This window comes from Pelophylax lessonae, assembly GCF_965119305.1.
Source record: "Pelophylax lessonae genome assembly, chromosome: 13".
NCBI lineage: Eukaryota > Metazoa > Chordata > Amphibia > Anura > Ranidae > Pelophylax > Pelophylax lessonae.
Window position 1 is genome coordinate 92,636,916 of NC_138780.1, and position 27,848 is coordinate 92,664,763.

Below are 27,848 nucleotides of genomic sequence, written 5' to 3' on the forward strand. Positions count from 1 at the left end.
GTTTACACGCCTGTGTGCATAGGCACATTACAACTAATGGGCTGTATTTTTGCTCAGTAAAAAAATAAAAGCTTTACTGAGATTTTTCAAGCTGCAGTGTGCAAGAGGCCTTAGGGCGATCCGCTCCGACACTTTTTTTTTTTTTTTCACGGACACGGGTGACACTTGTGTCATCCGCTCCGTATGTCCGCATATCATCCCATCCATTTGCGGATGATATACGGACATAATGTATGTCTATGGGCATTGCGGATGTCAGCGGATGACACCGCTGACATCCGATTTTGCATCCGTTCCGTTTTTTAAACGGAAGAAAAATAGGGTTCTGTTCCGTTCCAAAAAACGGAATAGAACTGAAAGGACGCAAATCGAATGTCAGCGGATGGTCATCCGCTGACATCCGCAATCCCATAGACATTCATTATGTCCGTATATCACCCGCAGACGGATGGGGTGATATACGGACATACGGAACGTCCGTGTGAAAGAGCCCTTAATCTCCGTTCACATTATAGCGTATGGATCACGGGCAGAACCGCAGCGGTTCCGCCCGCGATCGGGAGATTATTGCAAATCGCGGGACGCCTGTGCGTTGCCCGTTGATTTGCAATAGACCCCCAAACGCTGAGCGATGTTGCCGCGATTTCCGCCTGCCGAATCGCGGTAACATCGCGCAAAAAAAAATCGCGGGACGCAATACGACCAAAAAAGTACAAGAGCTTCTTTGGATCATATTGCGTCCCGCGATTTTTTTTGCGCGATGTTACCGCGATTCGGCAGGCGGAAATCGCGGCAACATCGCTCAGCGTTTGGGGGTCTATTGCAAATCAACGGGCAACGCACAGGCGTCCCGCGATTTGCAATAATCTCCCGATCGCGGGCAGAACCGCAGCGGTTCTGCCCATGATCCATACGCTATAATGTGAACGGAGCCTTAGAGAAGTAATTTACTTTACCTCCAATTTCCTCAGGCAAAATAGTAAAGATAAATGTAAATTTCTCTAGCGCTCATTGACAGACGTAGTCCTCGGTGATACAGCACCTTCGGGTTATGTTGCCTCCACAGGAGCAGGACTAGACAGGAAATTAAAAAGCTCTGGCCACACCCTAGGGGCAGTCCCAGAGGGTATATCCTCTCTCTCTCTGCCTCAGCAAATCAGTTATTTTCTGTCTAGTTAGGAGTAAGGACCTAGATACCTTGCTGGGATCTTAGGTCCTGGCAAGATTTTTTTCTTAAAAGATTTTTTTAGACAGCTTTTTTTCTCCAGTGTTCCTGTGAGATCTTCAAGCAAGAAAGCTGAACTGGGCGACGGGCTGGATGTTGAGATCCGGTGGTCACCCCAGTTCAGCCTACGAGCGCGTGCAGGCCATAGCTCCGCGCTGGGTCGGCCGCGACAAAGTCCCATTAAAGGACTGACCCCGCGAGTTAAACGTCTCGCTGAAACGCCAAAGACCATGAGTCACGGCGTCCATATCGGTCGACAGCCCTCCCGCCCCGGTGGAGAGGGGTACTGTCAGGAGTTGGTGCCCGCCTGGTTCCGGTATGGTGAGTAGTATGTTCCCCCTTTTCCCCTGACGGGTCTTGTGGTGAACGCGGGCCCCTCTCTGTATGGTAAGATAGAGTCCCTCTCTATCCTATAAATGACACAGATCCTCCTACTTTGAGTGTGATTTTATGTGCAAAAAGCCAGGAGGCTTGGTTTGGGAGCTAACAATCTAATTGTATATATGTTAAAAAGATTGTAATCAGTGGCATTCTGGGAATCTTACGGTGATAAGAATAAGCTACCTACCAGTCAGAAGCCACGGACATGTAGACTGCCTTCCTAATCAGATCTCCAGCTATTAGCAGGCCTCCCGAATGGCCATGCGGTCCGCCAGGGCCGGTACCGCCAACCACGCCAAATCCCCATGCAGAGAGAGTGTTGTGTGCCCTGCAGCACACCGCTATTCAGTACAGGCCGTAGCCTCGTGTCTCCAGCATGGGGGCGGCCATGTTTGAGGTGATCCAAACACCTCGTGGAGCTAGGGGAGGCGCCGGAAGGCGTGCAGAGGGGCGGAGCCACCTCCTTTCTTCCTGGGCAGCCAGCCAAAAGACTTCCTGTTTGTCAAGACAGCGCTGTAACCTGTTGCAGTTAAACTCTGAGCATCAAGTGGTGAGCCTGGGGGTCTATCTCTCTCTCTCTCGATCGATAGGGATCCCTAGCAGGTAACACTAAGGGGCTTTTTGTGGCGCTGGGGGTCTGAAAAAAAAAAAAAAAAGTTTTTTATTTTTGAATTATATTATCCAGGAAGTGACTGGAATTATCATGGACCCTGCCACACATATTCCCCCACCTGTTTCCCTCGAGGGGGCCACGGGACCCGCCGGTGCACAGAGTGTAGAGTCATTTACAGCAATCTTGGAGTCTATGGTGGCTCGGGTGGAGGCGGCCTGTCAGGGACGGGGGTCAAGGAAGCGACCCCCGCCTACCCCTATACTATCTGACACCTCTGACTCGGATTCAGAGATGGTCACTGCAGTTGCAGGTTCCTCTGCAAGGGCTGTTGTCTCAGGTAAAGCCCCCTCAGACAGTGAGGAGGACGTTTCTTCTCCCGCTATAATTCAGGAAGAAGCATTGGTGGACGCACTAGTTGTGGCAGTGCAGGAAACCTTAAAACTTGAGGCTTTACTGGCAGAGGCAACTGAAACAGAGATTCCTTTTGGTACTAATAAGCCCATCAAAACGGTGAAGGTTTTTCCTGTACCCGTGTTTCGGTAATCAGATTAAAGGAGAATGGGAGCATTCTAAACGTACCTTTACTATTTCCAAGCGTATTGCTAGACGCTATCCGTTTGAGGAATCCATCATTAAGAAATGGACGGTCTTAATATGTATGAGTGGTTCCTGCGCTATCTGAGGTGGTGTATATTTTCCCTCTTACTGCAGCCCCACGGTGCTGGTACCAGAAACCAGTTTATACAGGTAAAAATATTGTACGTTTGTGGCGCGCTTCAGAAGTGAAAATACAAATGCCTTATAAACTGATATGAATCTGTATATAATCCTTGAAAAAAAAACTATGTTCTTTTTTAGCTGAAAAATAGTTGGTCACTTAAAATTATACCGTGATTAAATATATTACAAAATAAAATAAATAATTAAATAGTTCCAATATGCCTCTATATTGTGTTAATTGTATATCAAAAAGTGCTGGGTGCTTGTGTTCCAATGAATAAAATAAATAAATATCCAATTGACTCAATATAAATATTTCTTCAAAATCAATCAAAAGTGCTCTGTGCTTTCTTCAATTAAAAATTAATACAGTACTGTGTTTCATAATGTCCATATACATAAATCCAAACGATAAGGTGCAATTCTATTCAGTATCTTCAAAAGTGCTCTCATGCAAAGGAACAGTGTTGTGACTTTCTGCCTCCACCAGGTGTCACATCTAGGTGCTCTGGACTCTCACCTTACTAAGGTGTATATTGCGCCTATTATATACAACTTGGTCTCCGAATAGATGGTTGAGGGCTTTTTAATCGTTCCGATATCCTGTTATGACCACGGGTGTTTCCTGTCTTGTCCGTATCTGGGGGGTTATACGCTTTCTGGCGTCCTTAACTCATTTAGCAGGTATTTTGTACGCAAAGATTGTGCAAATACAGCGTTGGGAGCACTTCGCTCCGATCTCCAACGTCACTTCCGGTAGTCTGGCGGCTCCTCCTACGCGTTACGTCACGTCACGTGACTTATCGTTTGGATTTATGTATATGGACATTATGAAACACAGTACTGTATTAATTTTTAATTGAAGAAAGCACAGAGCACTTTTGATTGATTTTGAAGAAATATTTATATTGAGTCAATTGGATATTTATTTATTTTATTCATTGGAACACAAGCACCCAGCACTTTTTGATATACAATTAACACAATATAGAGGCATATTGGAACTATTTAATTATTTATTTTATTTTGTAATATATTTAATCACGGTATAATTTTAAGTGACCAACTATTTTTCAGCTAAAAAAGAACATAGTTTTTTTTTCAAGGATTATATACAGATTCATATCAGTTTATAAGGCATTTGTATTTTCACTTCTGAAGCGCGCCACAAACTTACAATAAGAAATGGACGGTACCACCAGTGGTGGATCCACCTATTTCCAGGCTGAATAAAGCCACGGTTATCCCAGTGGAGGACACTTCGTCCTTTAAGGATCCGGTGGATCGAAAGATGGAAGCAGAGTCCCGCACCATCTTCTCTCTGATAGTGTCAGCATTTAGACCAGTAATTGTTATTGGTCTAGTTTCCCAGACACTTACGGAATGGGCGAGAATGGTACGCCAAGACCTTAGGGGAAAAGATATTCCCCAGGAGACATCTGATTTGATGGAACAGATTATACAAGGGCTACAGTTTATCTGTGACGCAGCCTTGAACACTACTCCCTTATTAGGGCATGCATCTATGTCAGCGGTCATCCTCAGACGTGTGCTGTGGTTAAAATGCTGGTCAGCTGACCTAGGTTCCAAAAAGACCTTGACAAATCTCCCTTTTCAGGGGAATCGTCTATTTGGGGCCAACCTAGATGAAATCATTAAGGATGCCACTGGGGGCAAGAGCACTTTTTTGCCACAGGCTGCTAAAGCTAAGGGACCTCGCAACAAGCGAGGACCTTTCTTTAACGCCCATAAAGGGCACCCGGCTGGTACAAGCGGGAAAGGCAAGACTCCTCCAGGAGGGTTCAAGAAGGGCTGGTCGGACAAGCAGAGGACCAACCCAGCCAAACCCGAAGCAAAGGAGTACACAGCCTGAAGGTGCGCCCCCACCCGGTTTCAGGGTGGGGGGACGTTTTCACCGGTATTCAGGACATTAGATCGAGCATCAACCACTACTACCGGTGCGATTCTTCCCTTCCAACATTTAAGTACTACAGGAAGCGGTAGTTACCGTTCCCTGAATAGATCTTTTCCTTTACCTTTTCCTAAGATTAGTCCCTATACCTCACAGGAATCGGATCTGGTTGACCAGATAGGCCAAGTAGCCTCTAGTCGGGTGACTTCGGTCCCTGAGGTTCAACCAGAAAAGATCACCCTTCCTGATAACAATCAGGTATCTGATAAATGTGTGGGAACAGAAAACGACCAGACTTTCTCGGATGGTCGGGGCCAGATACCTCTAGGGACGCCTGGTTCAGATTCTATCAGCGCCAGTGGTCCTAGAAATTCTAGGCTGGCCTCCTCAAGCCGGCCTGACCGACTTGGACATGCTAGTCGCAGACGTTCCGTGGGAACTTCGTCTCAGGGAGTGTCTGTGGTCTCAAGGACCAATTTACCATCATGCTTTACAGTCGCTGGTTTTAATGGCCTGGCCATTGAGACCCAAGTACTGAAGGACAGAGGTTTGTCTACTTCAGTCATTCCTACCCTTATTAAAGCAAGGAAAGCGACTTCCAGCAAGGTCTATCATCACACATGGAAGACTTATATTGCGTGGTGCGAATCTTTAGGATTTCCTCCACGTACCTATTCGGTGACTCGAATATTGGCCTTTTTGCAACAAGGGGTTGAGCAGAAGCTAGCCTTGAGCACCATCAAGGGTCAAGTTTCAGCATTAGCAATCTTCTTTCAGAAGCCTTTAGCTACCAAGTCCTTGGTGCGGAATTTCATCCAGGGGGTGCGGCACCTGGCTCCACCAGTCCGCGCGCCCTTACCGCCCTGGGATCTTAATTTGGTTTTGTCGGTTCTACAGAAACCTCCCTTTGAAAACATCAGGGAGATTCCCTTGCTTACTTTATCCCAGAAGGTGGCCTTCTTGGTGGCTATTACTTCTGCTCGCAGGGTGTCAGAACTGGCTGCATTATCATGCCAGTCCCCATACCTAGTGATTCATAGGGATAAGGTAGTACTTCATCCTAAGCCATCTTTTCTTCCTAAGGTGGTTTCAGATTTTCATCTGAATGAAGATATTGTACTACCTTCCTTGTGTCCTCAGCCCAAGCATCATCGGGAACATGCGTTGCATTCCTTAGATGTGGTTCGGGCAATCAGGGTATACCTGAAAGCTACGGAATCATTCCGTAAGACGGATTCACTTTTTGTGATCACGGATGGCCCCAGAAAGGGTTTGCCTGCATCTGCCGCGACCATTGCCAAATGGATTAGACAAACGGTGGTACAGGCTTATTCTATTAAGGGTCAGAGTCCTCCGTTCCCTTTTAGGGCGCACTCCACTCGAGCGCTCAGTACTTCCTGGGCCTTTCGCCATCAGGCGTCAGTGGTCCAGGTATGTAAGGCGGCCACCTGGTCGTCGGTACATACCTTTACAAAATTCTATAAAATTGATGTGACGGCATCGGCGGATGAGTCATTTGGCCGCAAGGTTTTGCAGGCCGCAATTTGAGGAGACCGGTGGTCTACCTCGAGGGTTTTTTCTGTTTGAAAAAGAAATTTTTTTCTCTTTTTTGTTGAGTCTCATCATTAAGGATGAGCATTGTAAACTTCTAGTTGGCACCGGTTGGGCCTTCTAGATTGGGATTTGATTTTCATTTTCCCACCCCTCATTTGTGATACTGCTCTGGGACGTCCCGAAGGTGCTGTATCACCGAGGACTACGTCTGTCAATGAGCGCTAGAGAAAAATGGATTTTTGTAAAATCTTACCGTAAAATCCTTTTCTCTTAGCTCATTGACAGACGTAGTCCCCGCCCCTCTGTTTTTTGAGTTGGGTTGGGTTAAAATCTCTAAAGACTGCTTTTTCACATAACTGATTTGCTGAGGCAGAGAGAGAGAGGATATACCCTCTGGGACTGCCCCTAGGGTGTGGCCAGAGCTTTTTAATTTCCTGTCTAGTCCTGCTCCTGTGGAGGCAACATAACCCGAAGGTGCTGTATCACCGAGGACTACGTCTGTCAATGAGCTAAGAGAAAAGGATTTTACGGTAAGATTTTACAAAAATCCATTTATTTTGTTTTTGAAACAACTTTGTGCATAATGACATTTTTGAAACTGTGCTGGTAAAAGCGGGGGGATGTAGGAGGAGGAAGGCCTCCAAAAACGCTCAAAAGAAACGCTTCCAAAACGCCCAACAAGTAAAACCCCATTCATTTAAATGGCCCCTGTTCACATCTGAGCGTTTTGCAAAACGCCTGTAGCTGAAAAAAGTACATGAGCTTCTTTTTGGGCTGATTACCAGCGTTTTTGATAGATGTCAATGAAAAACGCCTGAAAAAATCGTGGTAAAATCGCGGTAAAAATCGCGGTAAAAAACGCTACGCTCAAGTGTGAATGCAGCCTAAGTGTTTTTTATTGTGTTTGTTCTGTCAGTTTTTTTTTCCAGTATTGTTTATTTTATGAATTTTGGATATTGATAAAGAACGTTCACTCTAAGAGCCCATTCAGACAGGGACGACACGACTTGCTGGGGCGACCTGTGAAGTCGCGGTGCACGCGGCACGACATGCACAGACTTCATATAATTGAAGTCAATGCAAGTCGCCTCCAGCTCGCCCCAAAGTAGTACAGGACCCTTTTTCTAAGTCGGAGCGACTTGTGTCGCTCCTATTAGAACGGGTCCTGTACTATTCAATGGCGAGCGACCAACCGCGACTTGTCAGGCGACCAAGTCGCCTGACAAGTCGCGCTAGTGTGAATGGACCCTAAATAGCCATATTTTATACAATTTTCATATTCAATTGCCTTTAGAGTTATCTTCAACTTTGTAGTGCAAGGGCCTGCCTGATTGCATACAAATCCAAAGTGTTTAGGTTTGACCTCATATTATATGGTTTTAGTAAATCTAAAGGAAAATTCTACAAGAAAATTGTTTAATGTATGGCCAGCCTTAAGCTCACCATACACTATACAATCTAATTGTATAATCCTTTAGATCTGCCATCATTTATGTAGTGAAAGAGCCTGCCTGATTAGATTTAGATTATTTGGATATATTAGATGTGTCGTCCTATTATTTTCTTTTGATATCTCCTAAAAAAGATTAAGGCCCGGTTCACATTAGTGTGATCACAGAGATCGCATGTAATTCGAAGCGCACTGCTCCTAAATTACATGCAATCTCTGTGCGGTGCAAATTTCAGCCACACAGTTTGTATGGCTGAATTTGCACCACAATCCCACTAAACACGCACAGGGCCCTTTTTTTTATCCGCAGCAGAATCGAATCACATGGTGGCTCACACTTGTGTGATCCGATTCTTTGCGAAATTTCAGATCGCACTGCGATATGCGATCTCAACTGGGGGTGTTGTTAACTTTTAATTGACACCACCTGCGTATCGCATATGGCAGGGTGAACTTCCAGGGGTGCGGATGCGATGCGGGAACAAGCTGTATATTTGCAGCGTTCCCGCATCGCAGAAGTGTGAACTGGGACTAAGAGGTTGTGCAAACAGTTTGTATTGTGTGGCCATCATTAGGTTAGCTCTGAAGCAGTAAATCATTTTCTCTTTTGATTTTTGTTTCATTTCTCAAATAGGACTCCATGCGGACTTGCTGCCACCTCAATTGAGAGGTTGTTTTTCATACATTTCCCTGTATTAGATTTATTTGTTCTTTAATTCCCATCAGCAGTCACCCTTTAGTTTATTCATCACTACCTCTTTAAGCTTCACCCTCCATCCTTATACATGGCACTATTGAAGCATTCTAGAATATTAACTGACCCCTGTAGTTTTTAAACTTTCATTATAAATGTTAAGATCATGTGCATGCTAACTAGTAACTTGTTTGTTATTCATTTTCAGATTTTTACAGCCAGTTCAAAAAATTGATATGAATCTTACGGACCTTTTGGGAGAGCTCCAGCGAGATCCATGGCCTGTTACACAGAGCAAGAGACCTCTAAGATCCTCGGGGGCGGCACTTTCTATTGCAGTTGGACTTCTTGAGGTAACAATAAAATGCACAAAATTTGAACTGCTTCCACATTCTGACTGTGCACGTTGTGAGTTATGCTGTACTTTGTTGTAGCGGTTTGTAGTGATGTAAGTTATTCTAGGGAACATGCACATTTAAGGGACTCTAGAAATACCTTCTTTGATATCATTTTAAATACAGGTTGCATTGAAGGAAATTGAAGGAAAATTGAACGAATCAAGCTATTAATAAATTTGGTCCAGCTGTCAAGGATGGCAAAAGAAAGGAAGGATTATATTTGTAGTTTATATGTTTGGGTATATTAGAAGGATAGAGAAAGGACAGAAATACGCGAGCTTGCACTTCTGACTTCGAAGATACATGCATGGGGGGCCATCATCTTTACTATTGAGTCACTGCTTTTTGAGCTATTGAGTTGGTGCAAAAGTTAAAGTATTTTGGGGCAAAAAAGCAAAACACTTGCAGCACATACCTGCAATATTCACACATTTTCCCATGTTTCATCCCTGTAAATGCCCTGCAAGTACAAAAAAATCTGCCACACATGCATTTGGCTCCGAATTTCTTCTTCTATGCTGTCAACATACATCATTTTATGGGCAGATTTTTTTTTTTTTTTTTATAAATATAAGATTTACAAGGATGAGACATTTGTATCTTGAACATTGTGGGATACATCTTTTTAACTGAATACCTAACCAGATACTGGTATACTGGTTTTGGACAACATGGTGACTGTTTTTGTTGGAATACATAAGTTTTACTGTCGGTTTAAAGGAGTTGTAAAATCAGGAAGGCTTTTTATTCTAATGCATTCTATGCATTAAGATGAGCCTTCTGTGTGTAGCAGCCCCCCCCCCCCCCCAGCACCTCTAATGCTTACCTGTGCCTCCTCTCTATTCAACGATGTCCACGAGTCCCTCGGCTGCCCTGGGACTCTCCCTTCTGATTGGCTGAGATACAACCGTGGCACCATTGGCTCCCGCGGCTGTCAATCAAAGTCAGTGAGCCAATCAGGAGAAAAAGGGGGCAGGGCCGAATGGCAGCTCCGTGACTGAATGGCAAGCTTCTTGCTGTGGGGGCACTCAATAGGAGGGAGGGGCCAGGAGCAGCAGCGCAACGAGGGACCCAAGAAGAGGAGGATCCAGGCTGCCCTGTGCAAAACCAACTGCACAGAGGAGGTAAGTATAACATGTTTGTTATTTTATTTATTTTTTTAAACAATACTTTACAATCACTTTTATGTGAGCGCTGACTGAATTACTGATTCTTTTGCTTGTTCTATTGGATTATTTTTCCAATTCAGTCTAACTGCTGAAGTTCTGTTAGTTATTTTTTTTCTTGTATGATGCTGTAGAAATTTCCATTGGGAGATGGTGTTCAATATTGTTCTGCAGTCCAAGAAAAGAACTGGGATGGCTAATTAGACTTTTTTGACATAACACCGAATGTGTGTACAGAGCGATTCAGATTTTTGAACCAATCAGCAGGTTTTCATTATAACATGCATTTATTGAACAGATTTCAAAAAATGCTTTTGAATGTGTATTTGAAAGACCAAAAGGGAAGTTCTTGTTAGGATTTAGATACACTTTAAGAACAACATCTAACATACAAATGTTTGTTCTAGGCCATTTGGCTCACTGAATAGTGAAGCAAGCTGGTTTAGGATAGAGCACGTCTTAAAAAGCAGGAATGATAACTTTTACTCTCCTCCTCCACTTTTGCTCTATTTATTCCCTGACAGATTTTCTTTAGTGGCAAAAGCGTACTTTACCAATGCTAAAAATCGTAATTTCACTGCACCAAAAAAAATTTAATTTTCCCACTTAAACAAATAGTGAATTAAATATTCCTTCTGCAAAAAAACGTGCTTCTGCCCCTTTAAAAACTCAGCAAATTACATAAAGTGTCTGTAAAAGCAAAAAATATACAAACATTGGGTGGTGCTACACATTATATCTTATATGATGTGTAGTGCCACCTAGTGTTTGTATGTATTTTGCTTTTACGGACAATTTGTGTATTTCACCATTGCACCACTTCCTTCACCAGATGAAAGAAATGTAACGTTCCTTTAGGACAGTCTAAAATCCATCATGATTTGTGTTTATTTTTAAACAGTGCACCTTTCCTAATACTGGGGCTAGGATTTTGATGTTCATTGGAGGACCGCCCACACAAGGCCCTGGTATGGTTGTGGGGGATGAGCTGAAGACTCCCATCCGTTCCTGGCATGATATTGAAAAGGACAATGCAAAGTACATGAAAAAGGCAACAAAGGTGAGTCCTACTGAGCTTTCATCATTTCTTGCAGCTTGGTGTCAGATCAGGACTGGGGAGGAAAGTATACCACAGACATGAGTAGAATCACATTTTACTGAAAGATCAAAATCAAAACAATGTTATTGTCATGTTCTTACACATACTTCCATCATCATTTGTAACAGACTGGGGTTGATTCAAGAACATTAAAGTAGAACTATAGGCATAGACATAATATAATTTTTGGATGGAGTATTGGGGTGGGTTATAACGCCCAGGGTTTTTTAGCCTTCTGTGTCTCATTGAGGGGATTTTTCTTCACTCAAATAATTCAGCCAAGCGCTCACTCCGAAGGGGATGACCGGCGTGGTGCTCTCCTCAGGCAGGGAACTCCAACATGGGTACATAAAAGAAAAGAAAAAGGAGGCGCAAACCCCTAGCGCATTACCCGTGGTCACCATATAAAATATTTGAATAAAATTCCAAATGCATACTCAGACAAGATAAAATTGTGTACGGTCCCGCCCACCACCCCATAGGAGGCGGGAGGAACCGGTTCAATTGATGTTAGTATTTATTTGGGCCTGCTGTTGATATGACCAGCTCTAATGAAGGAAGCTTGACTCCTGAAACGCGTTAGCGGTCCTATCCACAAGGACATGTTCCATTCCATGTGTGGTGGATTCTTGTTATGCACATTTTATCATTCTTCTTGTCAGTGAGAATGCATTTGGCTTTTTATTAAAATATTTTATATGGTGACCACGGCACTAAGTGTTTGCGCCTCCATTTTCTTTTCTTTTATGATTTTTCTTCACTTCCTGTTCTATTGTCAAAACAAAAAGTAAGAGGAAATCCCTAAGTGTCGGTTCACACTAGGGCGACACGACTTCGGGCGAGTTATGCCGTCGCCCGTGCACTGCGACTTCGGCGCGGCTTGCAATGACTTCACATAATGAAAGTCAATGCAAGTCTCTCCGATGTCGCCCCGAAGTAGTGCAGGAACCTTTTTCTAAGTCGGAGCGACTTGAGTCGCTCCTATTAGAACGGTTCAAATTGCACAGCACGGTCCGCTACTTGTCAGGCGACCAAGTCGCCTGACAAGTCGGAACAGTGTGAACCGGCACTAAAGGTTAAGGGCCCCACAGGCCATCAGAACTAGTGTCCCATTGGAAGATTTCCCCTCTATTACTTTTCTGGATACAACCCAAAAGTTGGGATTATGTTTCACTTTTAATAATAACGATAAACAGGACAGATGGAGGGGGTGAAACGAGGGCACAGACAGCAATAAAATCGAATAGGTGTTCTGATCACTCTCAACTTTTTCCAAAACAAACAAAAAAAAAAGCTTTCCTTTAGTTATACTTTAACCACTTCCCCCAAATGGGTGTTCCAGTACTTCCTTGGGTTTCAGTGGTTATACTGGGATGATGCCTGTACCTACAGGCATCATCCCGGTATCATTCTTTGCAGTCGGAAATTCTCTTTTAGGCAGAAGTGATCGGAGTGGCTAGTTAGTCACTCGATCACTTCTGTGGGTGGCGAAAGGGGATCCCACCTACCGCCACCGCCTCTACCCGGCTCTACCATACGATTGCGGTGCCTGGGAGCGATTCGACAGGCTGCGATGGCTGCCCTGTGCAGAGAGAGAGAGGAACTGATGTCATTCTCCTCTCTCTAACCCTGGAAACCGGAAGTGACGAGTAGTTTGTCACTTCCGGTTCAGCCGCACCCGTGACCAGGGAAGCAGCTGATCGCACTGATCTCTGTCTGATCAGCTGCATCGGGCGCCAGAGGTTTAATAGACCCCAGTTCTCTCCATAAAGAGGATATATATATAAAATGTTTGGAGGGTCTAAGTAGATTTTTACATGTAGGAGCAAAGTGTCAGAATAGGCTTGGGAAGGAGGTGGTTAAAGAAATCTTGAGGAAAAATAGAACTGTTACATGTAACGGGGTCAGATTTGTTTCCTGTGACATCCAATCAGCTTGTTTCATTTTCCTACTGTTGTGTGGTTTATAAGCTACATCTCCATTTTTACTCCAGGTATCTTGACTCAGGTTTTCATAAACCCCTTGGAATTTGGTTTTGATGAGCATCGGCCCCACTTTTGCCCCTGTTCTCATAAATCACTGCCTGGCACTGAATGCAGATCTGTTTGGGTTTCCAGGACGATAATGAAACTGATAGTTCCGATAACAGAACAATATGTTACCAACACATGCAACCTAATTCACAATAGTTGGACAGTATTTTTTTTGTAACACTTGTAATTTTTCTACAAAAATGTTCCTCCTTTTACATTTTTTACATGGAAAGTTGGAGTGCACAATGTTTACAAAAAATGTGTACAGTAGATAAACTGATGAAAATAATTCAACCAGATTTAGGTGTCCGTTTATGAAACCGAGCCTGATGATCACAGCTCATCTCGGATCATTTTTGGTTTATGAAACTGAGATGATCATCTCCACACATGAAAAATTTGTCATTAACTGACACAGAAACGCCCAGTTTATGAAGCTGTGATCTCCGCACTTTACTGGCGATCTGTGCCAGAATTCTCACTCCCAGATTCACCAGCCCACAGGTGGTGAATCGGGGAGAGAAGACAGAATCCTCAGAGAACTGAGGGGGAAGAAGGAAGATTAACTTCTTCCTCGATCAGACCCCAAAAGACAGTAAACTTGTCCCCCTACCATATGTATGTGTTTGTGTGTATATGTATGTGTGTATGTATATATATATATATATATATATTCACACACACACACATTATTTTATTACCATACTCAGCAGTGATAATTTACCACTGCCTAATAAACGGGCACCAGAGTGTTTCTCGTAATATAATCTCGCAATGTCACACGAGATTACAGGCAGCCCATTCACTTTTACATGGATCTCAGCCGTTTTCAGAGGAAAAACTTCTCTGTTCTCCCTCTGAGAACTGAAGTTCTCTGCTTCATAAACAGGGTGTCAGAGGGGATAATTTTCCTCTGAGAACTGCCGAGAAGTGAACTGAGAAAAAAATTCCCGGTTTCATAAACGTACACCTTTTGTGAAGTTAAATTATGCAGTGTGGTGGGGCTGACTGGATTAAAAGACAGGTCAAACAAAACTGCTAATCCAATGGTACTGTTGAGGCTACGTTCACATGTAGGCATTTTGGGGTGTTTTTCAGCTCTAAGGATCAGCTCAAAAAACACCCAACAAGACAAATCCTATTCATTTTAATGGCCCCTGTTCAAATCTGAGCATTCTGACGCCTTGAGCAAAACGCCCGACGCTCCAAAAAGTACATGAGTTTTTTTCTGGGCAGATTACAGGCGTTTTTGTTAGATGTCAATGCCTTCCTCCAAAGGCCTGCAAAAAGCGCCTATAAAAAAAACCTGTAAAAGGCCTATAAAATAGCAACGCCTAGATGTGAACGTAGCCTTATACAGCGTGTTTCAAAAAGAATGACCCGGTTTCAAATTGTTATATTTATTAATGAGAATGTGTTAGTTACATAAAAAGAAAATTACAAACTAATAAAGCTGAGCTCCATCCAAGAGGGAAATCTCCACTTGTTTAGCGTCTATTTGGGCACTAGTAATGGTATATAGCGACCATCATTTGACATTCTAGGCCACGCCGTTTAAGTAGTACAGGTTTCGTTAATTGACGGTGAGTGGTTGCACAGATATAACATTTTAAAATCGGGTAATTTTTTTTAAAACACACAGTATTTGTGCTTTTGTTTTTTTGCCTAGAATTTAACTTTAATTTAAGATTCTTTTTATGTAAATCATTTCCTGTGGCAATCTTTGTAAGCAATAATTACAGAAAATAAACTGTAGAGCATGTTAAAGGACGCAATGTGAATTGCCAGTAGGTGGCAGTATATCCCAGAGAATTTAAAGAGAAGCTCCAGGCTCCCTCAGAAAAAAAGTCAACTTTTAATATTAGGGCACTTACCTATCCAGGGATCCTGCAGTGTCTTTCTGTTTTCAATTGGCTTTCAGGTGCTGCCACTGCCATCTCGTGTAAGGGAAACCTGCAGTGAAGCCTTGCGGGTAATGCGCATGCACGAAGCGCGCTGCGCTTTGTGAATGGCCTGGCGGTGGGGGAAGGAGGAGGGCGGCTGATCTTCCAGATGACTTCGCCGCAGCAAAGTCAGAAGGAAGTGGGAGCGGATACCTGTCAAAACCAAGTACCCACTCCCTCTGAAAGGCACCAGATGTGACATCGGAGGGGGGAGGAGGCAAACAAGCAGAGCTTCACCTTTTGGGTGAGGCTCCACTAATAAAACAAGTTTATATCAATCAGGATATACTACAAATGGATGTACCGTGATAAAGAAATATGAAACAAGCTGCAGTGACACAAGTAGGATCCACTGCTTACCTCATTACTGGATCAATTTGATTATAATTATGGTTTGGGTTAAACTACTGTTATTGAAATAACATGAGGACCTCCTCCCCCCTTCCTTCCCCTTCTTCAATACTTTCCTCATCCATGGTACAGTCAGTTAGTGTAATAATGTTTTTACATGCACCTTACACTGAAAAAGGAGACTTGACCACCCCCCCCCCCCCCCGAAATAAAAAACGGGAACAAAAAATGGGAGCAAAGGCTTATTATTATGAGCTGCCTGGATTGGCCCGGGAGAACAGAAGCTTAAAGAAGAAAATCTCCTCCATTCTAGCTCCTTCTCTATTCTAGCTAAATGTAAGGAGAAGGCTCTGTTACTCATTTCAACGTACTGTAAAGGAGTCCACAACATTGCATAATTTGTGTTCAATTATAAAATTGTAATAGGAGGCTGAGCTAAAAGATGTATATATTTTTCTTTTGTATTATGTTATTCTCATGCACAGTAAACCCCCCCTCCATAGCGGGGGTTACATTCCAGACCCACCCACGAAAAGTGAAAATCCACGAAATAGCAATACCCTATGTAAATACACCCTAGGCATGTTTTTATAACTTTTACAGTACTTTTAAAAGCATTTTAAGGTCTTTAAACACCCTTTTAAGGGTGTTTTCACACTAGCACTTTCGGTGCACACCCGGGTTCGATTGACGTCAGAATTCGGTTCTTTTTGATGATGTGAACACTGTCTTTGAACTCGGGTGCACACCCACGAACCGTACCCAAGTCCACATAAAAAGGGTGGTCTGGGGTACGGTTCATGTGAACTCCAGTACGGTTGGCTTCTGATGGGAATGCAATTGTACCAAAAAGCAATTCTATCCATTTTGGCACCTTCTCGTTTACAGCGGTTGCCAAGCAACATGAGTACATGCCGGCTGCAGCTTGATGACACAAGTGTACTGCGGTTCGGATACAAAAATCAAATGTGAACACAGTCCATTGGGGGCAGGGGGAGGGGGGAGCAATCGAATTCGGGTTCGGACCAGGCAATCACACCAAGTGTGAAAACACCCTAATAGAAACACATTTAAACACATAAAAGATATTGAGAGAGAGAGAGAGCAATGGAAAACACAAAAATATTTAATAATTAATATAATAATAATAATAGGTCTTACAGAAAAAAAAGCAAAATACCGGGACCACGAAAACTGAACCACAATATAACAGGGGTTTACTGTATGTCCAATGCAGTGAATTCTGCATGCAGCTTTTATTCTAAAAGCTCTGGATGATGAGATTTGTCAAGGGCCACAAAGCACTCTTATTTGTTTGCAGTCATATAAGCTTACCTGCATATACTTTAGCAGATGTATAAAGTCCCATTGGTATTAGTTTAAGAAGGCTTATTTACTTATAATTGTAAAGCAAGTGGGTCTTGTTACTTCAGTTATCCATTCAGGGCTTTTTAATCAGCTGTGATTTCTTCCTCTCTCTCTTTTTTTAATCCTAATTGTGTCATTTAATCAGGAAGATCCAATCTTTGTTTTTTAGGTGTAAAAGAATAGCAATGTTTCCAATTGCCAAGCATGAGCAGTTAATTGTTCACATTAAACATCACCAACAGAAATGAGCTTCTTTGGCCTTTTGTATCCTATAATAGCGGTACAAGCTTGTGTTACCATAGCATAAAACTTTCAGCCTTGCTATAATGATGTGAACTCGTGTGCCCTGAGCTGTAGACCAGGCTGGTAGTCCTGTAAGGACTAGGTTAGTCTGTCATTTTATTAAACACTGTTAAAAGTGATTTAAACTGTCTACCCTGCTTCTTACTTGACAGGAGCGTTTCTGAACACATGGCTGTACCTAATAAAAGGTTAAAGTGACTTTCATGTAATAATGTTACAAGGGCAATGTTTTGCACAGACATTTTCACACATGATTATAAATTCATGGAATTGCAGTGAATTTTTTTGGTCGGGTATGACAGGATTTACTACCCTGTCGGGTCTGTAGAGCTGTTGGGGGTCTTCTATCGAGTTCTTCAACTGGCACTGTGCTTTAACTGAACTACTTTACATTTTGACATCACACATTAAAAATTTTAACCAAAACAGATTTCTCCTTTTTTTTGTAGTATTTGTTAGGGTTCTTCTGCCAAGTTTTTACAGCTCTCTAGAGATTCTGGGGGAAAACTTTTCCCCACACAGCTTGACAGCTTGGGAACAGATTTTAAACAGAGATACTCTAACTCTAATCAGCATCTTGAAGGAAACTCCTTAATGCTTTCTGAGCAGTTGACCTGATACAGGCATGCTGGTTAGGATGCCTGTGGGTGCGTGTCTTTGAGATCAATAAATAACAATAAAAAAAATGTATATGAACAAATCTAAATTATCAAATCACCAACAAGTAAACTAAACCCTGCTCACACCAATGAAAAAACAAATGGTGCTCAAAATATTACAGCTTTTGGGAATCAAAAATGTCCATGCAAATCTTCCAATTATAAAGTGAATCCACAGGCAAGCATTCTCGTTGTGTATGCTCTACTACAAACAGTGCAACCCTTTACCGGATCCCCATGATCTCTGACTGGCTAGGCCAGGGGTGTCAAACCCAATTTCATTGTGGGCTGCATTATCAAAGGGCCGGTTGTATCTGTAAGACTAGATGTCCAGAGAACCCCCCCCATACATCAGATGTCAAGAGCCCCCCCACTATCAGAAGTGCAAAGTCCCCCACCCTCCTTTACATTACAGTGCACCCTCTTTACCTTGTGCTGCTTCCTGGAAGAATCTGGGGATGGAGCTGGGAAGCAGAAAGTGCTTGAGGAGAACCAGAGGAAGGCTGGAGTTTGCTGAATGCTGAGACCAGAGGAGACAAAGATGAGGTGGTTCTGCAGCTGAACAGAGAGGTACAGAATCTGTATGAGGAGCTCTGTCCTTTTCTTTGCTGCTGACTGCTGAGACAAGGTAGGGACAGAGATTAGGGGGTAGCTGCAGGAGAGGTGGGAGGGACACATAAAAATGGCCTGGAGGGCCACATTCGGCCCACGGGCCTTGTGTTTGACACACGTGGGCTAGGCTATAGGGGCTAAGTTTGCCCCCAGCCTCACCAATCTGTTTATTGCTAGGTGGGAGGAGTGAGCCATATATAGTAGGACTACAGGCAGTCACCGGGTTATAGACAAGATAGGGTCTGTAGGTTTGTTCGAATATGTTTGTAAGTCGGAGCAGATAATTTTTTAAGTGGAGCCCCCGCCAAAATAATAATTTTTACATTTTATGGATAGCAAAACAAATTCCCTATGCTGTCTCTACCCCTGTTCAGAAAATTTCATCTCCCTTTCTGTCCCTATGACAACTGGATTTTGAAAAATGTGGGTTGTTGTTGAAACAAGGATTGATGATAAAGCTTCAGGGGAGACACCTTTTTCCCATGAGAACTCTGGCAGGAGTGAATTTCCCTTTCTAGGGGTAGATTTCTCCTCACTTCCTGTTGTCTCCCTTCGTTTGTAAGTAGGAATCGTTTGTAAGTCGGATGTTTGTAACCCGGGGACCGCTCGTATCCCAGAATTATTATTTTGGAGGCACTATATTGATGATATCCTCTTCTTTTTGCAAAGTGATATGGAGTCCCTATGAATGTTTATGGGGGGAGCTTAAAAACAATGACTGGGGAATAAAAATTTTTTAACTGAGTTCTAATGAGGTTCATTTTCTAGATTTGGTTATTCAGAGGCATGGTGTACACCTTCTCACAAATACATTTTTAAAACCTGTTGACAGGATTCTCGCCTCTAAATTACATGAACATCCAAAGAATATCCATAAAAAGGCTAGAACATTGAGGGATTTTGTGGCTTTGAATATTGTTGATCTACCTCCATGGGTAACCTTTTTTTTTGGTGGCCTAAAAGTTTTTTATTTTTTTTTTCCGGTCACAGGTGCAGTATATGCAAGGCTATTGGTATTAATATATATAGCCCAATTAACACAGCGCTTGCATAAAGATACACCATCCACTATAAGCAGAATAGACAAATAAAATACAAATGAGACGCTAAAAAACCTTTTTGAAAATAACTGCATATAATAGATAAGTGTCCAAAAACTTCATCAATAAGATAAATTCCAAAACAGTGTCCGAATAGGTGATAAATCAATAAGGCGCAAAGTGCTCCAGTGCAGACATAAAACACTCGTGCTCCAGGTGACTGTAACCCACTCCAAGAACCCTACTCACCAGAACGAATGGACCCTGGCTAGGCCAGCTAAGGGAGAGACAATACCCCGGGAAATGCTGCACCTTGAACCGTTTTTTTTTTTCTGCTATACCTGACAAAAAGCATTTACTGTTTGGACCCATTCAGGACCATCGTTTACCAGGATTATCCATCCAGCCCCTCTATTGTCAAGGAGAAGATTTGGCACATACTTATATCCACTTGCATACAGGCTTTTTTGACCCTAGCCAGGGTCCATTCGTTCTGGTGAGTAGGGTTCCTGGAGGGGTCACAGTCACCTGGAGCACGAGTGTTTTATGTCTGCACTGGAGTACCTTGCACCTTATTGATTTATCACCTATTCGGACACTGTTTTGGAATTTATCTTATTGATGAAGTTTTTGGACACTTATCTATTATATGCAGTTATTTTCAAAAAAATGTTTTAGGGTCTCATTTGTATTTTTTTTGTCTATTCTGCGTATAGTTGATTTAGTGTATCTTTATGCAAGCGCTGTGTTAATTGGGCTATATATATTTTCTGAGTTTTTACTTGGTGAGCAGCAGCTGCAGTATTTACTTATTTATATACCTATCGCCCCCCTTTTTTTGAGTTTAGCGCGGGTTTAATTATCATTTTACACTATTGGTATTAATAGTAGCAGGACAAAAACTTTTACACCTCAGAGCACTCAATTTGAATTCTTATTTTGTTTTCCACTAGGTATGTGGTTTATCTCCCGCAGTACCTGTGTGGTCTTCAATTTGTTGGCAAAATATGTGGTAATATGTTCGCATGCAATAGACAGTGTACACATAAAAATGTATTGCTTGTATTTTCCTGCAGTGAACTTAACATTCACAAATCAATAAGAATTTTGTCTTCTCTTTTCAGCATTATGAAGCTTTGGCAAACCGTGCAGCTGCCTCTGGTCATGTAATAGACATCTATGCCTGTGCTTTAGATCAGACTGGGCTGCTGGAAATGAAATGTTGTCCAAATAATACAGGGTAAGAAAAATTGGAAAGTGGAATGATTGCATGATAACATGTTCTTTCTTTCCAGTCTGTGTTCTAAGAAAGCCTAAGTGCCGGTTCACACTAGGTCGCTCCGACTTCGGGGGTGACCTGTAAAGTCCTGTGCACCGCGAGATTTCGGCGCGACTTGCACGGAATTCATATAATGAATGTCTATGCAAGTCCCTCCGAGGTCGCCCCGAAGTAGTACAGGACCCTTTTTCTAAGTCGGATCGACTTGTGTCACTCCTATTAGAACAGGTCCTGTAGCACTGTATGGACCGCGACGGACCGCGACTTGTCAGGCTGACAAGTCGCCTGACAAGTCGCGGTTGTGTGAATGGACACTTAGTTATGAATTTATAAAAAGCTTTAATTGTTTCTGCCTTAGAACTAGCGGTTGGTGTACAAAAAAACAAAGCGTAAGAGGGCAGTGCAGTGTACCAGTGTATGTCCTCTATACTAAATCTACATGTTTTCATTTTGATTTCGACAATGAAACTTAAAACAGAACTTTAGCCAAAGAATTGTTAAAAATATTAAAGACCAAGTTAAAAAAAAACAAACGCTTTTGCTGCAGTGCTTACCTGAGATCAACTATGAAAATGAAATACTGGCACATAGGATTGTGAATGCAATCCATGAGAGAAATGAGTGTTATCAGATCATCAGAAAGATAGTATCCCACACTGCATGCAACCCTGTAAAATTAATTGGTGGTAATTGCAATTTTTTATATCACACATAATTTTGCGCTGCTGGTTATCAAATCTTTTTTTTTTTTAGAAAAAAGTAGACAAATTAATTTTAGTGCACACAACTACAATATAGAACCCATTTTTTGATAAAATCTAAAAGATGAGGTTGTATTAAACGAGTTATCAAATATGTTAAGGCTAAAATTGCACATTTGCATGAAACGGCACAAAACTACAGTACCAGAATTGTCCAAAGATGTCACTTTAAAAATCTTTACAGGTTATGATCTTGTAGAGGAAATCCCATTTTAGATTGTTGTCACTGGCACATATGTCCCCATTGAAAGATTTCCCTTTGCCTCCTAATCCATTGACAAATAATAACATTTCAGATTTTCCATCCTTCTTTTTTTTTTTTTTTTCCAGTTACACTGGTCACCAGGCCAAATGGGAGAGGACAAATCTCCCCAAACAGTACACAGACAGCAATAAAAATATAATTTCAGTATCTAAACATTCCTTCTTTTTCTAACGACAAAAAAAAAGACATTCTTTCTGCGCCATTTTTTTCTTCACTTAACCCATTCTAAACCTTGTTTTTATTCCGTGAACTTTAATCAGAATTCTGATGTACAGTAGTAAGCAAGGTGGAACATGTGGACATCATCTCTATGGTGGTATCTTGTGCACAGTTTTGCTTTTCTTTTTTTCTTGTCGGGGATTTAACCACTTCAATACCAAGCACTTTTACCACCTTCCGGCCCAAGCCAATTTTCAGCTTTCAACGCTGTCACACTTTGAATGACAATTGTGCGGTCATGCAACACTTTACCCATAAGACATTTTTATATTTTTTTCACACAAATAAAGCTTTCTTTTGTTGGTATTTAATCACCACTGAGTTTTTTTTATATTTTTTGCTAAATAAACTAAAAAGACCAAACGTTTTGCAAATAATTATTCTTCAAAAATATAGGTCAAAATGTATTCTGCTACATTACTTTGGTGAAAATAACCCAAATCAGTGTATAATATTTTGTCTGTAGGAAAGTTCTGTATATCTGAAAAGTGAACAATCCTGACTAGGCAATCCAAGATATTTTATTTTAGTAAGCGGCATGATGAATTTTTTTAAGTTGTAATTTTTTTGTCAAAATTATTTGGAACATAAAGAAATAAAAAAAAAAAAGTTTTCACTTTTTTTTTTTTTTTTTTTTTTACACATATTGTCACCAGTGTAGTACAGCGTTGTCATATAACTGGTGTGGTGGTGGTCAGGGACATTGACTCGTGACAGTATGTAAAGATTTTTTTTAAATTTACGTTTTCTTTTTTCTAATACACTGACCAGAGCAATACTGTGTTACCATAGTAACACTGTACTACACTGGGGAAGTAACTAGCAATGAATTTCATTGGTATAAGCAACCATTTTTACCAAACAAAACTAGTTCATTCAGTGTCTTTTGTTGTGATTTGCTGCGATTGGTAGCTAATTTCATGGTACAGATGGGCTGTGATTGGTCTGTCTGTATTGTGTGTGCACTGTGACCAATCACAGCTAGCAACACAATTGTATACAATGGAGCGCATGAATGGAAGCCATCCGTTGTTTATTGGAAAGTTTTAACCCCTTTCATGACCAGGGCATTTGTTGCTATTCAGCACTGTGCTACTTCAGCAATTGTTCGATCAAGCAACACTGTACTCCTCCTCTTCTGCAAGTGCCCCATGCCAAACTGGCTGCAATGGGGCACTCGTGCGGACATGCTCCTGAGCTGGGCTGTGTGTGTCCATATACACAGAGCACTTTTCATCCCCACCCCCTGCTCCCTCTTAACAGGATTTGATTGGGAGCAACCTGTGAGACCAGGGAGAGGTGATGGCACTGCTACAGACAAGCACAACGCTGTATCGAGAAAGGACTCCGTTAAGTGTTTATGGAGATATGTGGGCAATTCAACTATGGTTAAGTTTTTACCCTAATGCAGGGGATGCGTTAAGGTCGAAAATTTCTTGACTATAGATGAAAAATGTCATCTGATCCCCCATCTAAGTCACAGCAGTAGACAAACACAATGTGCTTAAGTTGATAACACACAAACAGTTCTAATTTCTCATGTCTTTATTAAACACACCCATTAACCACTTGCTGACTGTGCTATAGCCAAATGATAGCTACAGCGCGGTCGCCCAGTTCTGGGAGGGCATCTATTGACATCCTCCTAGAACCACTCCACCTTTGCTTCCTCTGCCACACGTTCTGTGATCACTGTGTCCTTCCGACACTGCCAATCACAGACCCAAGGTAAAGGGCCAATCACAATGGCCCTTTACCACTTGATCAGCTGTGTCAAATCACAGCGGATCACAATGTAAACACACTTTCCGGGTATTTTTGTTCCTTTCCTCAGGCTTTCACAGCGCGAGGAAAGGAGAGCCGGTAATGGGCAAGTATGAAATGGAACATCTATAATGATAGTGTCCTGATAATCAGTGCTGCCAATCAGTGCCAACCAGTGCAACCTCATCGGTGCCCATCAGTGAAGGAGAAAAAATACCCGTTTTTCAAAACTTCTAAAGAAAAATTTTTTTTTTTATTTCTTCAAAATTGTTGCTCTTTTGTCGTTTGTTTAAAAATAAAAAATACAGTGGTGATTAACCGCTTGCTGACCAGCCGCCGTAGTTTTACTGCAGCAGGTTCGCTCTATCCTTCGAAATGACATAGCTGTACGTCGCTTGGCAGGACTGCTAATGGGGGCGGGCGCACGCGCTGATTGGCCAAAGGGGGAGCCAATCAGCGGGTCAGGCGGCTGCAATGTCTGCCGGGCTCCCGCGATCCCTCCCCGTGGAGACAGAATGGCGGTCTGCTGTTGTAAAAACAGCAAACTGCTGTTCCATAAGTAATGAAGACAGGGATCCTGTGTTCCTCTTATTTAGGAACACAGGTCTCTAATGGAGTCCCTGGAGCACATTTCCCCACCTGATCCCCTCTCTGAGGCTGCTGGGCCCTCCAGGTCCCAACAATCTCTGACTGCACTGATGGCGATCCTGGAGTCCTTAGTGTCCAAGGTGGATTTGGTCCTGAGAAAACGAGCTAGCAAAAAAGCGTCCCCCGCCTTCACCTGCTTCATCTGTCTCATCGGATCCTGAATCTGATTCAGCCACTGTGGATGCAGGTTACCCTTCTGGGTCTGCGCCCACACACCCTGCGTGCTGAGATAGTGAGGATGATTCCTCTGCTCCTTTTTGGCACCTACAGGCCCTCCAAGGCGGCGAGGGTGTTTTTCCCTTTTTCCTACTTACTTTGATTATATTGTCACTAAGCAGTTGGGTTCTCCAAAACGCACTTTTTGCGGCCCTAAGCGCTTTGGGATGCGGTATCCTTATGAGGATTCCCTGCTTAAAAAATTGATGGTCCCACCTGTAGTGAACTCGCCGGTTTCCAGGTTAAATAAAGCCACCTTAATTCTTGTTGAGGAGTCCCCGGCCTTTAAAGATTCGGCTGATAGTAGGTTGGAGGCTCTGACCCGCCATCTGTTCACTGTGGCTGGTTCGGCACTTGCGGGCTTGCATGCGCGTTCTGGGCTTGATGGTGTCTACCTTCGTGGCTGTTCCGTTTGCACAGTTCCACACAAGGTCTCTGCAAAGAGAGATCCTGGTGAAATGGGACAAGAATCCTCAGTCTCTAGACAATCTGATCCTGTTGAGCTGGGTCCCTGATCTGGTGGCTTCGTTTTCTGCCATTTCGACAGGGAAAAATCTTTTCTCCCCCTGTACTGGAGGGTTGTCACAGTGGATGCCAGCTTGCTCGGGTGGGGAGGTGTCCTCGGCACGGATTGTGCTCAGGGGGTCTGGACTCTTCCAGAGTCCAGACTGCCGATCAATGTACTGGAACTCCGAGTGATCGGACTTTGTCTCGATCATTGGACAATTCCTCTTCAGTGGTGTCCTGTATGCATTCAATTGGACACAGCCATGGCCTATGTCAATCACCAAGGGGGCACAAGAAGTGCCCTGGTGCATCGGGAGGTAGCCATATTCTAAGGTGGGCAAAATGATTTGTTCCACCCATCTCTGCTGTACACATTCCAGGGATAGAAAATTGGCAAGTGGATTATTTCACTCGACAGGCACTGGACCAGGGGGAATGGTCACTTCATCCGGAGATGTTTCATCAGTTGTCTCTCCTGTGGGGTATGCCCCAGGTGGACCTTGGTCTCTCGTCTCAACAGGAAGGTACAGAGGCACAGTCTGTGGCATTCTCGGGATCCTCTAGCCAACTCCACAGATGCCTTAGTGGCTCCTTGGAGCCAGTATCGTATGATTTACCCCTCCCCCCTCTCAAACCTCTGCAAACACTCCTGTGCAGGATCGAGGCAGAAGGGATTCCGGTCATTCTAGTGTCTCCAGACTGGCCTCGCTGGTCTTGGTACGCCGATCTGGTACAGCTGGTCGCTGATGCTCCTTGGAGTCTTCCTCTCAGGGAAGATCTGCTGTCCCAAGGGCCAATCTTCCATCCTGCTTTACGGTCACTGGCTTTAATGGCTTGGCTGTTGAAAGCCAGGTGCTGAAGGATAGAGGTTTATCTGAATCTGTGATTCCTATGCTGTTAAAGGCTAGAAAATCTACCATTAGGAAGATCTACTATTGTACTTGGAAGACTTACATTGCGTGGTGTGAGTCTCTTGGGGTTCACCCTCACTGCTTTTCAGTGGCTCGGATATTGGCTTTTCTCCAACGGGGGGTTGAGCAGTGCCTGGCCTTGAGTACCATCAAGGGCCAGGTTTCAGTCTTCGCGATTTTCTTTCAACGTCCATTGGCCACATATTCCTTGGTGCATACCTTTATGCAGGGAGTTTGACACTTGGCTCCTCCAGTGCAGTCTCCATTGCTGCCGTGGGCCCTAATTTGTTGCTATCAGTTCTTCAGGAACCTCCCTCCGAAAGTCTTCGGGAGGTTCCCCTGCTTACGTTGTCCCAGAAGGTGGCCTTTTTGGTGGATATTACTTCTGCGCACAGGATGTCGGAGCTGGCAGTGTTGTCTTATCGTTCACCTTACCTGGTAGTTCATATAGATAAGGTGGTCCTTCGTCCCTGTCCTTTGTTCCTTCCAAAGATCGTCTCTGATCTCCATTTGGATGAAGACATTGTGTTGCCTTCCCTATGTCCCCGGCCTAAACTTCCTAAGGAAATTGCCTTGCATTCCCTGGATGTGGTTCGGGCAATCACGGTGTACCTGGCAGCTACGGAGTCTTTTTGGAAGTCAGACTCACTATTTGTACTCACGTATGGACCTCGAAATGGGTTGGCTGCTTCTGCTGCGACCATTTCTAGATGGATCAGACAGACAGTGATTCAGGCCTGTTCAATTAAGGGTCAGGTTCCCCCTTTCCCTAGTAAGGCGCACTCTACCCAGGTGCTCAGTGCCTCCTGGGCCTTCCATCATCAGGCGTCGGTGATGCAGGTTTGCAGTGGTCATCTGTGCGTGCACACTTTCACAAAGTTTTATAACATGGATATGTTGGCAACTGTGGATGCATATTTTAGACGCAAGGTTTTGCAGGCTGCTGTTTTAAAGGACCTAGTCCTCTTTGAGGGTGTACTGTTTTTTTCAGATGAGCTCCAGTTGTTTATGGTTGAGCTCCATGTTACCTGGTTGGCTACGTTTTAGACTTGGGGATCTTTTCTTGCTGTTCCCACCCCTCATGTTTGATACTCCTTTTTTTTTTTTTTTTTATTAAGAATTGAATTGTCGCTTATTTTTTTGTTTATAGCACAAAAAATAAAAAATTGCAGAGGTGATCAAATGCCACCAAAAGAAAGCTTTATTCATAGGTAAATAAGGACAGCAATTTTTTTGGGTGTAGTGTCGCAGGACCGCACAAATATCAACACCGTGCCGTATCGCAAAAAATGGCCTGATCATTACGGGGGTAAAACCTTCCAGTCCAGAAGTGGGTTAAATACATAGTCTGGTTAAAAATACCACCAAAGGAAAGCTCGATTTGTGTGAAAAAATTCTAAAAGTTTCATATGAGTACAGTGTTGCATAATCGCGTCATTAAAAGTGTAACAGCGCTGAAAATTGGCCTGGGCAGGAAGAGATTGACCGTACCCAGCAGGCAAGTAGTTAAACATTCACAATGCTGGAGGAAAATGTAACTGAACTAGACTTATTTCTTCAACAAAAGCTAATCAAATTCAGTAGTTTATTGTTCATAAGAAGCATCATCTGAGAACCATGCCTTGAAAAAAAGGGCTCTCTGAAAACCTACAAGTTGATCTGCATAAGGCAGGAAATGGATTTAAAACAATCTCACAGTGTTTAGGCATCCAGAAGATGACAGTTAGACAAATTGTCTATAATTGGAGACAGTTTAG

The 27,848-nt window shown here is 43.0% G+C and overlaps 1 protein-coding gene across 1 annotated transcript in view; it reads left to right on the forward strand.

Annotated features, from left to right (window-relative positions):
- The window catches only part of SEC23A (SEC23 homolog A, COPII coat complex component), a 342,836-nt gene that overhangs the window by 45,539 nt on the left and 269,449 nt on the right, over nt 1-27,848 (forward strand). The window contains exons 7-9 of the mRNA XM_082242896.1: nt 8,758-8,902; nt 11,015-11,173; nt 20,646-20,761. Of these exons, the coding sequence (XP_082099022.1) occupies nt 8,758-8,902; nt 11,015-11,173; nt 20,646-20,761 (420 nt within the window). The remainder of the gene's footprint in view (nt 1-8,757; nt 8,903-11,014; nt 11,174-20,645; nt 20,762-27,848) is intronic.